At 44.0% G+C, this 12,075-nt stretch overlaps 1 protein-coding gene across 5 annotated transcripts in view; it reads left to right on the top strand.

Moving 5' to 3' along the window:
• Nucleotides 1–12,075, top strand: part of LOC136318453 (tripartite motif-containing protein 5-like) — a 90,330-nt gene that overhangs the window by 74,347 nt on the left and 3,908 nt on the right. For 3 of the 5 annotated variants that reach the window (XM_066250775.1, XM_066250777.1, XM_066250776.1), the window contains exon 5: nucleotides 11,910–11,932. The exons of the other annotated variants lie outside the window; for them this stretch is intronic. In XM_066250775.1, the coding sequence (XP_066106872.1) occupies nucleotides 11,910–11,932 (23 nt within the window). The remainder of the gene's footprint in view (nucleotides 1–11,909; nucleotides 11,933–12,075) is intronic. 5 annotated transcript variants of the gene reach the window in all.

Genomic DNA, 12,075 nt, shown 5'->3' with positions numbered 1-12,075 from the left:
TGCTAATTCCTTTCATCTTGAGAGTTTTCATTGCAAATCAGTTGATAGTCTTTTTTTTTTTTTTTTTTTTTCTTTTCTGTATCTGTGAATGTTTTTATTTCTCCTTCGTATTTGAAGGATAGCTTTGATGGGTATAGTATTCGTGGCTGAAAGTTCCTCTCTTTCAGGACTTTAAATATTGGGGTCCACTCTCTTCTAGCTTGTAGAGTTTCTGCTGAGAAATCTGATGATAATCTAATGGGCCTTCCTTTATATGTTGTATTCTTCTTTTCCCTGGCTGCCTTGAGAATTTTTTCTTTGCTGTTGGTTTGTGTCAATTTCATTATGATATGCCTTGGAGTAGGTTTGTTGGGGTTAAGAAAACTTGGAGTTCTGTTTGCTTCTTGAACTTGAGGCTTTAGTTCTTTCCACAGGCTTGGGAAGTTCTCATCAATTATTTGTTTAAGTATGTTCTCCATTCCATTTTCTCTCTCTTCTCCCTCTGATATACCTATTATTCTTATGTTATTCTTTTTGATGGAGTCAGATAATTCTTGTAGGGCTATCTCATTTTTTTTAATTTTTGAGTCTCTTTCTTCTTCTCTCTGTTGTGCCTCAAGTTGCTTGTCTTCTATTTCACTAATCCTCTCTTCTATCTGACCTGTTCTATTAGCTAAGCTTGTTACTTCGTTTTTCAGCTCGTGAATTGAGTTTTTCATCTCTGTTTGATTTGTTTTTATAGTTTCAATTTCCTTGGACATATATTCTTTGTGTTCATGGAGTTGTTTTCTGAGCTCCCTATATTGCCTTTCTGTGTTTTCTTGTATATCTCGGAGGATTTTTAGGATTTCTATCTTGAATTCTCTGTCATTTAGCTCCAAGGTTTCCAATATATTAAATTTTTTCTCCATAGATTTTTCCTCATCTAGCTGTGTTACCTCTCTTTCTTTTGTATCCATGATATTCGATTTTCTCTTCCTTAATGGCATCTGAGGGTGGTTTTGTTGATAGTATTAATGAGATTTAATAAAGAATAAAAAGTTAAAAAAATAAAAAAAATAAAAAATCGAAAAGAGTTGTTTTTTTTAAAAAAAATTAATAATGAAATAAAGAAAAATAAAATAAAATAAAAATTTTACAAAAAAGGAAATTATTCCCCCCCTCCTTTTTTCCTCTCCTCTCCTCTCCCCTCTTTCTTGAGAAAATCTTGTGGTGGACTGTGAGTTATAACAAACAATGCCTGTGATGGAGGGCCTGAATTGGGGAAAAGTAATAAAGGGGCAAAAAAGAAAAAAGGAAAAAAAAAGAAAAAAGAAAAAAAAAGAGCGTATGGACCCACAAAAAGCAAATAAGGAAAAAATTTGGGTCAAGAATAAAATGATTTGCTTTTAAGTGTTGGTTTTCTAAGAGTTATGATGAGAGGAATAAGAGGAAAATGGAAAAATGGGGGGACAAATTAAAAACTTACTATTGTATTTAGTGGAACAAGAACTAGATAATATGGAGAGCCAGGGATGGGAGCACTGCTAGTGAGTTAAAAAGGTGAAGTAAAAACCCCCCAAAATGCCACAAACATAGGTTTGAGTCCCAGATAAGATAATTTGTTTGTTATTGAGGTTTGAATGAGAGGAGATGTAAAGGAGAAAGGAAGAAACTAATATAGAGGGAGAAAAGAAAGAGAGAGAGAGAAAAAAAGAGGGAACCACTAAAAGAAGAAAAAAGAAAGGAGAGAGAGAGAGAGTTAAGGGTTTTGGAGTGCAACCCTCATAGAGAGAAAGGAAGAGAAGAGAAATGATAATGGGAGATGTAACACTTATGGGTAGTGTAGTTCAGGGAGAGGAGAGAGTAAGACCGGTAGAGAGTTAATCGGCCAAATTGGAGGAGGAAAAAAAAGTCTCAAGAATGAAGATAATAGAAACAAACGAACAAATATAATAAAATGGGATAGGTTATAAAGTCTGCAGATTATTCTTGATTTTGAGAGGTTATCTTCTTGCTTTTTCTTTTCTCTCCCTCTTCCTGGTCGGTGACTCTGTACCCCGGGTTCTGCCCCTTTGGCACGCTCAGGTAGAGGTTTGCAGTTGATAAGTCTCTATGGCAATGTCATGTATTGTGCTTTATTCTCGTTGGGAGTCGAGGCTCATTAGCATTTATAGGCTCCGACAGTGAGAGAGTCCGTGTTCCTGGAGCCTTTCTCCTAGTCTTTCCTTCCTCAATTAGTAGCCTGATAGTCCAGGTATGGGGTTGCTGCTGCCTCTGCCTGGATAGTAAGAGGCTCAAATTGCTGGCAACTCCCCACTCTATTTCCACTCAGCACAGGGCTCTGGGTAAGGCTCAGTCAGTCAGAGCTGCTAGCATAATCAGGCGGGCTTTCCGCCCGCTCGAAGACCTCTGGCTCTGCCACTCTATCCGGTAACACAAGCGGGCGCCCACTTCCGGGGCGCTTGGAGGAAACTCTCACTCACTGTCTGCAACCAGGATATCCGGCCAGCAGTCTCACGCTCTGAGTGAAACCCCCAACCGCATGGAAAAGTTGCAGCGTTGGAATTGAGTCTCGCTCCGTCCCCATGTGCGGCTTTTGCAAGGCGCTGGGGTGGCCCGAGATTCCGCTTTGGCCCACACAAAGGCCCCTGACTCTGCCCCTCTGTGCGATAACACGGGCGCGCACTGCCGAGGCACTCGGAGGAATCGCTCACTCCTTATCTGCGCGCGCAAACCAGGATATGAGGCCGGCCGCCTTTCCCTCTGAGTGAAACAGCCTCCAGCACGGAAAATCTCCACCGTTGGGATTAGTTCTCACTCCCTCCCGTGCGTGGCTTTCCCAGGGCGCTGGGGCTGCCCAGAGACTCTGCCCTCAGCCCACAGAAAGGCCTCTGACCCTGCCTCTCCGTGGGGCAACACGGGTACCCACTTCCGCGGCTTAGGAAGAAATCTCTCTTCCACTAACTGCGCACCGACCAGGAGACCGGGTAAAATGGCCGCTCCGCTTGTCTTTCTTTGTTTGGGTTTGGCGCGAGTGTTAGCTTGTATTGCCCGGGTTGCCACAGGATCAGATTTTCCTCGGCTTGGATCTCTGAGCCACAGCCTGGTTCGGCCGTTTTTGCTGCGGCGGCCTGGATCTATTCACCCCCTTTGCCCGCCTCAGTTTCTATATTCACAGTTACCAGAAAAAGCCGCCCTGTTTAGGTTAGTGAGGAAGGCGGAGCATTTCTTACTCCCTATTTCCTTCGGGGTTTGGTTATATATTTAGCCAATTTTTCACTCAATCATACCTTTGGGTGTATTGCGAAGAATCTGGAAGCTCCAAGTATATGTTTTTCTGTTTCTGGTTGAAGATCTTGTTGAGTTTTGGGGGAGATTTATCGGTATCGCTTCCTACTCCGCCATTACTCTGACGTCATCTTCCAGTTGATAGTCTTGATGGAGCTCCCTTATAGGTAACTAACTGATTTTCTCTTGCTGCTTTTAATATTCTTTTTTATTCTTCATTTCTTACTGAGTCTTTTTTACTTTATATCTTTTTTTAAAATTTTTCTATATTGCAGTGAGGAAGTTCTCACTGAGATCATCTCATCTTTCTCTAAGTTTATTGGGTATCCTTATAACCAGTGTTTATAATTCTGTATTTGGTAGATGGCTTATTTCTATTTTGTTTAGTCATTTTTTTTTTTTTTGTCCTGATCTTCCGTTTGAGACATGTTTCTCTTTCTCCTCATTTTGGCTTTCTCTCTATGTTTATTTGCTTGTATTAAGTATATCTGCTATGTCTCTGATTCTATGCAGAGTGGCCTTTGGGTTCAGTTTTCCTGTTCACCAAGCCTGGCACTTCAGAAATGTTCATGTGTGAATTGTGTACTCTTCTGTTGTAGTTGAGCCTTGATTGCTGTTGACATGTTGGTGGATGGGGTGGATCCTCCAGCTGAGTAGCTTTGTAGAATGGCATTAACTACAGTAAGCAAACTATTGTATGAGAGTGTAAAGCCAGAAGCCACGGCCAGGGCCACTATCACAGCAGCCTGGCCCATGCAGGTTCGCATTGGATTCGGACAGTCGGCAAAGAAACAGCGGAGCCAAAAACTGGTGGGCCATAGTCTTTAATTCTAGCTTTGCACCCGGCAAGTAAAAATACACACTGGGCTCCAAAACCCAGTCACATTCAGTGCTCACAAAGCTACTGACTTATCCGAGTTTCCTAGAATCAAAGGTTTCTAGCTCACCAGACTTATTCACCTCTGTTCCCCATCTCCTTCCTTATCCCAGATACAAACTCTACACAAACTGGCATCTCACTCAGCACTCCACTATCTTGGCTGCTTCTCCTGGCCTACTCCACGTGGCCTCCTTCTGCTGCTGGCTCTACTTTCTCTGCTCTCTCATGCTAATCTCAGGAACCAAGAGCCCAAGCTCCCATTCTACCCCTATTTTATAGTGTAGATTCAAAACCCTTAATCCAATATACAAAATAGGGAAGTCTCTAATACAAAGTCACTTTCTGAGGCATGATTGGATTGTACCACCCTACATCAAAAAAGGGTGGGAAAGGCTTAATCCCAAAACCAAGCCCCAGGCTACAATTCTCAACACACATTAATATCACCTGGGCAACGGCCTCTTTAACAAAGTGAGCATAATACATTTTATCTGCCCAACAGAGAGCTATCTTTAAGGAAAATGATTCATTTTAACAGGGCTCTAGTGCTTGTTTGGTTCACCCTCGTGTGTGTCAATTATGGTGCAAATTGGGAGTTTCTCTGGAGTGGTTTGAAGCTGGCCTCCAGGTTTGTTGGTTCTGGGCCTGGGAGGGGCTTTGGTTTGGGCTAAGATCAGCCAGTGACTGTGTCAGGCCAAGCACCACCTGGTAGGAGTTACAAAGTGACCTAAGGTTGCTAGTTGTCTATGTTGGGCTTGTAGGTGCATTGCTGAGGCTATGTTGTGACCAAGATCCATTGCCACTACTTCAAGAGGGGGCTCCTTTGCAACAGGTAATGAGCACCCTGAGGTGAGCCACTATTTGTATGTAGTTTGTGGATATTTGAGAGATTTGAGGAAAACCATCAATGCAAGCTAGTAAGTGAGCTGTTTGTGTGGCTTAACCTCTCTAAAAGAGATTGGGACAAATTCATTAATTTGGTGCAGTCATAGATAATCATCAGAGTGGGGTAAGAATGGTGATAGCCTGGTTAATGGAGACTCAGATTTGGTGTTGTCCTGCACCTGTAAACTATATAGGGCTAGTGATCAACAAGAGAACAATGGCAACTGCTTGCACATTAGTCCCTGGAAAATTCACTACTTCAGCCCTTGATCTGAAGCCAGACAATTCAGTTTCTTCAAATATATTCCTGGTTCTTTGCAAGCTTTTTCTATTTTTTGGAACTTAGCTCAAGTGTCTGTGAGTGAGTGATTCCGTGGTAGGGTCCTTTAACAGAATGCCTGGGGCTACAGTGCTCCTCCATCTCACATAGACTGAGTTCTTGTTGCTCTTCATTCTTTCAGACACTGGTACTTTTGGCAGAGGAGCTCCTTGTGGGGCTAAGACTCAACATTCCTTAGGTGAAACTTCTGTAGCGAAGATATTCTTTCCATTTCTTAACCTCCATTCATGAGTGTGAGACCAGCCAATTTTCTCTCTGCCCTTCTTACCTGTCTTCCAAGTGACTTCTTCTTTATATTATTAGTTTTAGAAGTTCTGTTCAGCTATCTTAATGTGGTTCTCAAGAGAGGTAACTGTGTAATTTAGTTATGATTTTCACGTGAGTGTGGAGGAGATGAATACAGCATATTATTTAAACTCTGCATCTGGTACTTTGGTTACTTCAATTTTATTTGGTTCTTTTTGGGGGGATTTCTCTTTTGATTCATTTGGGTTTTATTTCTCTGTCTGTCCATTTTGTCTGTATATTGGGTAGTACTGTCTGATTTTGAAATTTGTTGTGGTATCTTTATGAGGAAGATGGGTTTGGTGGTACTGACCTCCAGGCCACCTGATTTTCTTGCTTATAGAATGCGTCTTGAGGGTACTATTTTCCCTCCTGTTGTATGTAAGTATTGAGTGCAGTTGGTCTATTCATGGGTGCGGTTATTTCTTCAGGCTGGCTGGGTCTAAGGGTCAACCTTGATCACAAGGACAGATTTTAAAGGTGGGTGCACCAGACATGTGCCCTCAGCCCTGACTTATGAAAGGCCCCACATGACTCCTTCTTTACACTTTTTTAATAAAAGGGACCTAATACTTTCTTCTGGACCCGGGGCCTCAACTGACCTTAATCTGTCTTTGCTTGATCTTGTGTATTAGACACTCTGCAGTGTCTGTCCTATTAGACATATTTATCCTCCACAGTGTCTGGTGCCAGCTGGACTCTTCCTTTGTGTGTGCTGCTTGTGTAGTTAGGTGAGTCTTGGTTTGGTGCTGTCTGCCACCCACTGCTGGTTGTGTTTTCTCTAGATCTTCTTGGGTTGGTATCAGCTGTTGTTTGTAACCTACTGTGGGCTACTTCTCTGGAGCTACTGCTCTGTTTGCTGTTTGTGTCTGTATTTCCTGTGCCTAGGTGGTGTGGGAGGGGCAAACCTGTGTATAAAGATCAGCATTCTCCTGCTTAGAGGTGACAGCAGCTCCATAAAAAGCTCCATGCTCCAAAAGATCAGCCTCCACTTTTCATCTTCTTTACCTCCTCTTGTAGCTGCCTGGTCTTCCCAGTCTTCTGTAGTAAGCCTGTAGTGGAGGCTCATACTGACCTCACCCAACTAACCCCTCTAGAGGTTGCAAGCTTGGTGGGTTAGGACAGCAGAGATTGGGAATACAGTGTTAGTGAGACCTTGTACTTCAGGTTTCTCTTGGTCAGGAGCTCAGTACGGGGAATGTGGCCACTTCTCCAGAGCTTGATCCTTCAACCACTGCTGGACACTCAAATTTTATTTCTCTCCAGCTAGGTGAGCAGCAGGATCACATTGAGTGGGGCTTACTGTCCCCTTTGCAGAAGTTCTTCCAGCTGGTGAGATCCTGGTCTCAGGGAGGAAGACTGAAAGAGTCCTCTCCTGGGGCTAACTGTGCCCTCCCTCCCTCAGAAAGTGGCTAAGCCCCTCGACTAGACTCAACAATAGGTTCACAGGGACCCGCACTTTAATCGTCCATACTCCAAGCCTCTCTCCCTTCCTCTTGTGGAATCTAGCCCAGCAGGGCAGGATATCCAGCACCCAGGCCAGCTGACTGTGAAACTCCACCCTATCTAATGCACATGAGCCACTGTGCTGGTGCTGATCACAGAGAGTGGAAGTCACCTTAGCCTGGCCAAGTGTGAGGAGTCATTCCTTAGGATACTACTCTAGTAAGGGTTGTTAAGGCCTGAACCGATGTTCTCTACAGCTAGCAACTGGATGTGCCAGCCCTGGGACTCCTTGGAGGGAAACCAGCACAGATCAGTGGGAGAAACTGCCTGTGACTGGCCGTCAGCATCCTTCTTGGAGCTACAAGCAATCCAGAATTTGTGGCTGCCTCTATGTGGGTCAAACAAGTTTGCAAATATGATGTATATGTTTGCTTGCTTATAGTTTGCATTGGGTATGGGAGACAGGCTGTAAGCAGGCATGGTCCCTATGGCTAAGGCTTAGTTTTAAGACTAAGTCTTTCCCACCCTTTTATTACTAAGATCTTCTCAACACTAAGCTTTTCCCCACACTCTTGACTGTTGCATGATGTGGAGTGGTGCACTCTTATGAGGAATCCCATTTATGCCTTAGATAAGTGGCTTTGTATCAGAGACTTCCTTATTTGTATACTGGCTTAAAGGCTTTAATTTCTACATTATAAAATAAGGGAGACCAAGGGCTATCTCACTTGGTTCCTGAAATTAGCATTGTAGAAGGAGAAGCCAGTTTGTCCAGAGTTTGTGCAGAGAGAAGGAGATGGAGAACAGAGGTGAATAAGGCTGGTGAAGTAGAAACCTTTGATTCTAGGAATACTCAGATGAGTCAGTGGCTTTGGGAGCCCTGAATGGAAAGGGAAGTGCTTTCCCACTGTGTGTATTTATCATCTGCCGAGTGCGAGCTAGGATTAAAAATAATGGCCCACCAGTTCTTGGCTCCATTGTTCCATTGCCGTCTGATAGAATCAAATGCAAACCTTCATGGGCCAGGCGGCTGTGGTGGTGGCCAAAGCTACTGGCTATACACCATAGTTTCCTGAGTCCAGCCTCTAGCCTCTGTCTGCTGGTTGCTTGTTGGACTCAGTACTGAAGAAACCTCTGGTAGGGTTTATAGCCCATGACAATTCAGGGATTATGAAGGGTGGTGGGTGTGGCTCTGCTTGTCAGCCAGTTTCTGTCTGTTCAGACATTTTTTACAAACCTCAGTGGATTTGGCTTCAGGAATCTGGTGGATGTGGCCTCTGAGAACCAGAGGTGTCATGTTCCCACAGTCGGACAGTTTCTACCAAGTCTCCCATGGGGCAGAAGTACCAATTAGTCCCAGTAGGGTGCTGGGGAAAGCTCTGGCCTCAATACAGAAAAAGTGAGTTACTGATGCACACCCTGCTTCCTGGCTGAGTTCTCAGAATGACCAGGTGTCCATGAGGAGGGCAACGGGGATTGCCAGGGCAGGGCAGTTGCTTTCCTCCAAGCTGATGCAGCTCTGAGGGGATTGCTCCACCCAAGAAAGATGGCAACTACAGTATTGGAGAATGACTCAAAATGACACAGCACAGGGGTTTCGGTGGCCGTCCCACACAGTGTCTTTCCCTGGGCCTCTGTAAGGCTAGTGGCTGCTTCCTTCATGGCTGTACAGGTTCTCATTGGATGTGGGCATATGGTAAAAAAAACAATAGAGCCAGAAAATGGTGGGTCATTTAGTTTGTTAAAGTCTTGTACTGTCAGATGAGCAAACAGGCAGGGAAGACCACTTACCTGTTATTTAGAGCTCTCAAAGCCATGATGCATTCTCTGGTCCCATAACCTGAAAAATCTTCTCTGGTTTCTCCTGGAATAAAAGGACCCCACCAGCCTCACCTGAGCTTGCAAAACCCCTCAGCTCTGGTTCCATACTTTCACTCCTTCTGCCCTCCTTGCAAAATAGGCTGGGGAAAATAAAAATCCATTTGCAGCAAACATTAGCAAAACAATGGCCGCTCCTAAGCAGGAAGGTAATCTGTAATTTGCCATTTGCCTTGAGAGCAAGCACTGCAAACTTCCACAGACTACAAATACATGGCTCTGCACAGGAAAATGCAAAATATAAATAAGTAAACCTAAAAATCACATTTTACTGACTTATTTGCTCACTATTCCACCCCTTTAGGATTTCTTGCTTCATAATTTACACCACAGGTATCCCTGTACAAGGAATGAGATACACAACACAAACAAAACAACCTATAGTAATGGCACAAGTTATACATTTGCAACAATAACAAAGGTGCCCTTCACCATGTTTCCCTGAGCACTCTGCCCAAGGCACAAACTAGAGGCCCATCTCTAACCCCCTACTCAACAGTAGGTGAGAGGGCCTCAGGGCTGTGTCCATGGAAACCTTACAAGTGTCCTTGGTGCATTTCAGTGCAGGAGGGCCTCCACCAGAGTTGCCCCTCCTTACCAGGGTCCCTCATATTGTCCACCCAACTAAGGAGCCAGTGCCCTCCTCTGGTTGCAGTCCAAGAGTTAGTCTAAAATAGACAGTCCTGCTATCTGTACAAATCACCAAGTTAAAGGTTCATAACAGGCAACTAGGTTCACATGGGGCCTCGGGTCTCTGCTCTCATTCCTGCCATCATGGCAGCTCTAAAGATGCTACCCCAAGGAGGAGCACCTGTCAATGGTGGCAAACATTTCCACCTTTGCTCCAGAGATCATGATGTCTTCCACCCCTATGTCCCACAATCACAGCAAACCTACAAGGGCTTAGTAGGTACTCTTTGCTGCTTGATTTTTACCTTCTGGAGTCTGTGGATGTCAGCTTCACTCTGAGCCTCCTCATCCCCAGAAAAAGAGCTGGAAATGTCTGCTCCATCCAACTCAGAGCCACTCTGCAGGGACGGCTCCATATTAGGCTCTTGCAGCTGCCAGCTCTTGATTTCTTCTCAACGGAAACCTCCAGCCAGCCCACAGTCCCTAACAGGAAGCCATGGGGAGCCATACCAACCAGTCCTCTATACCACCCTTCAAGGGTGGTAGCAGCCCCATACCAATCTCATCTGAATGCTGCTGGCTGCACAAGATGTAAGGCCAGTGGCCACTGCCATTGTGGCCATGCAGGTTCTGACTGGATTCAGGATGACAGTTAAGAGACAGTGTGGTCATTCCATTTATTAAAGTCTCATACCAGTGGTTGAGCAAACACTACACATGGTACTTTCTGTAATTTGCAATCTGTCACCCTGAGGGTAAATACTGCAGCATTCCACAGACTATAGACACATGGTGCTGCACAGGCAAATGCAAAATATAAGTGAGCAAACCTAAAACACACATTTTACCAACTTATTTGCCCATCAGCCTCCAACTTCACACTCTTCTCACTCAACTTGAGTCCTCTCAGCCATCCCCCTCTGGAGTACAGGGTAAGTGGATGCGAATGAAATTTTCTGTGCTGGCACTTTAAGATGGATCCTGTGTCCCCAAGAGCTCCTGTCTCTTTCTTACAGACAGAAACCGTGGCTCTTTTTACTGTCAAATGCTGTGTGGGTGCCTCTTCTAGGCTCTGGGGCTCTGGCCCTGGGGCTTTGTTCTCTTTCCTCTCAGGGTGAGCCTACTCTCAGTGAGTGTTCCTCCAGACCCTCAGCCATTGCTCATTCCTGGGAACAGGGCAGCACTTTCTGTGTCTCTGCCCTTCCTACCAGTTTCGGAGAGTCTTGTTCTGTTATTCTTGGTTATAGACTCCTCTTCTTTTAGTCCAATGTTGGTCTTTCAAGATGATTGTTCTTAAATAAATTTGTAATCCAATTTGTTCCTGGGAGGTGGCAGTTGGAACGTCCAACTACTCTGTGGCCTTCTTCCAGTTTTTAAGACTTTTTTTTTATTTATTCATTTTAGAGAGGAGAGGGAGAGACAGACAGAGAGAGAGAGAGAGAGAGGAGAGACAGAGAGAGAGAGAAGGGAGGGAGGAGCTGGAAGCATCAACTCCCATATGTGCCTTGACCAGGCAAGCCCAGGGTTTCGAACTGGCAACCTCAGCATTTCCAGGTCAATGCTTTATCCACTGCGCCACCACAGGTCAGGCAGATTTTATTTATTGATTGTAGAAAGAGGATCCAGAGAGAGAAAGGCATGGTGAGGAGTGGGACCCATAAGCTCATCATCAGGTTTTGTGGGATCTATACTAAGGAAAACAATAACCTGCATTTAAGAGATAAAATTGAATAGTAATAAACACTTGGAAATTGCACAGGTGTGTGTTAAATTGAGAGTGAATGAGGTCATTTATAGATGGTGTATAGAGTGAGGAGAGACTTGAAGAAGCCTACATTAGTACATTTGTTTCCTTGGACCCTCAGCAGAGCCAGGTAAACTTGAGGAATATGATTATTCACTTATCTTTTATTCTCCTAAGCTAGCATAATGCATTTCCAGTAATAGTTCTTTATGTTATACTTTTGTTGAAAGAATGATCAAACAATGGATCCCTTAAAACATCTCAAGAGGATCTTTACGAACTTTTGGGGATAAAAATTATGGACAACATTCTTTCTTCATAAATATGTCTCACCACCAGGTACTATAAGTCTCAAGTTGATATCCCACAGAGTCAAAATGTTTCTACCTTTTGGGAAACTTGAAAACTCACATGAATCTTCTGGAATCAATGACCTGGGTTTTTACTTGTTGGCTCTCACATTGGGAACATCTTTATTCCCACCAAACCAGGGGGTAGAGACGATGTGTTGAAGCATTCTAAGTTAGGAGGTCTAAACACTTCTTGACTCATATTTTCTTTTTTCTCTGTAGGATGTAAATGGCATCCTGGAAAGGTATGTGTGGGACCAGAGATGGTCCATTTGTGTTGTGAAAAGAGGTATAAAGCCACTTAAGCTAACTGGAGACTAATTAGAATAAAATATTGCTCAGGGTTGGAAAATTTAAATGTAGATTTATTATAAATTTCTATTCAGAA

The sequence above is a fragment of the Saccopteryx bilineata genome, chromosome 1 (genome assembly GCF_036850765.1).
Source record: "Saccopteryx bilineata isolate mSacBil1 chromosome 1, mSacBil1_pri_phased_curated, whole genome shotgun sequence".
Taxonomy (NCBI): domain Eukaryota; kingdom Metazoa; phylum Chordata; class Mammalia; order Chiroptera; family Emballonuridae; genus Saccopteryx; species Saccopteryx bilineata.
Note: the sequence above shows the minus strand (reverse complement) of the source record. Positions and strands in the feature narration are given on the sequence as shown.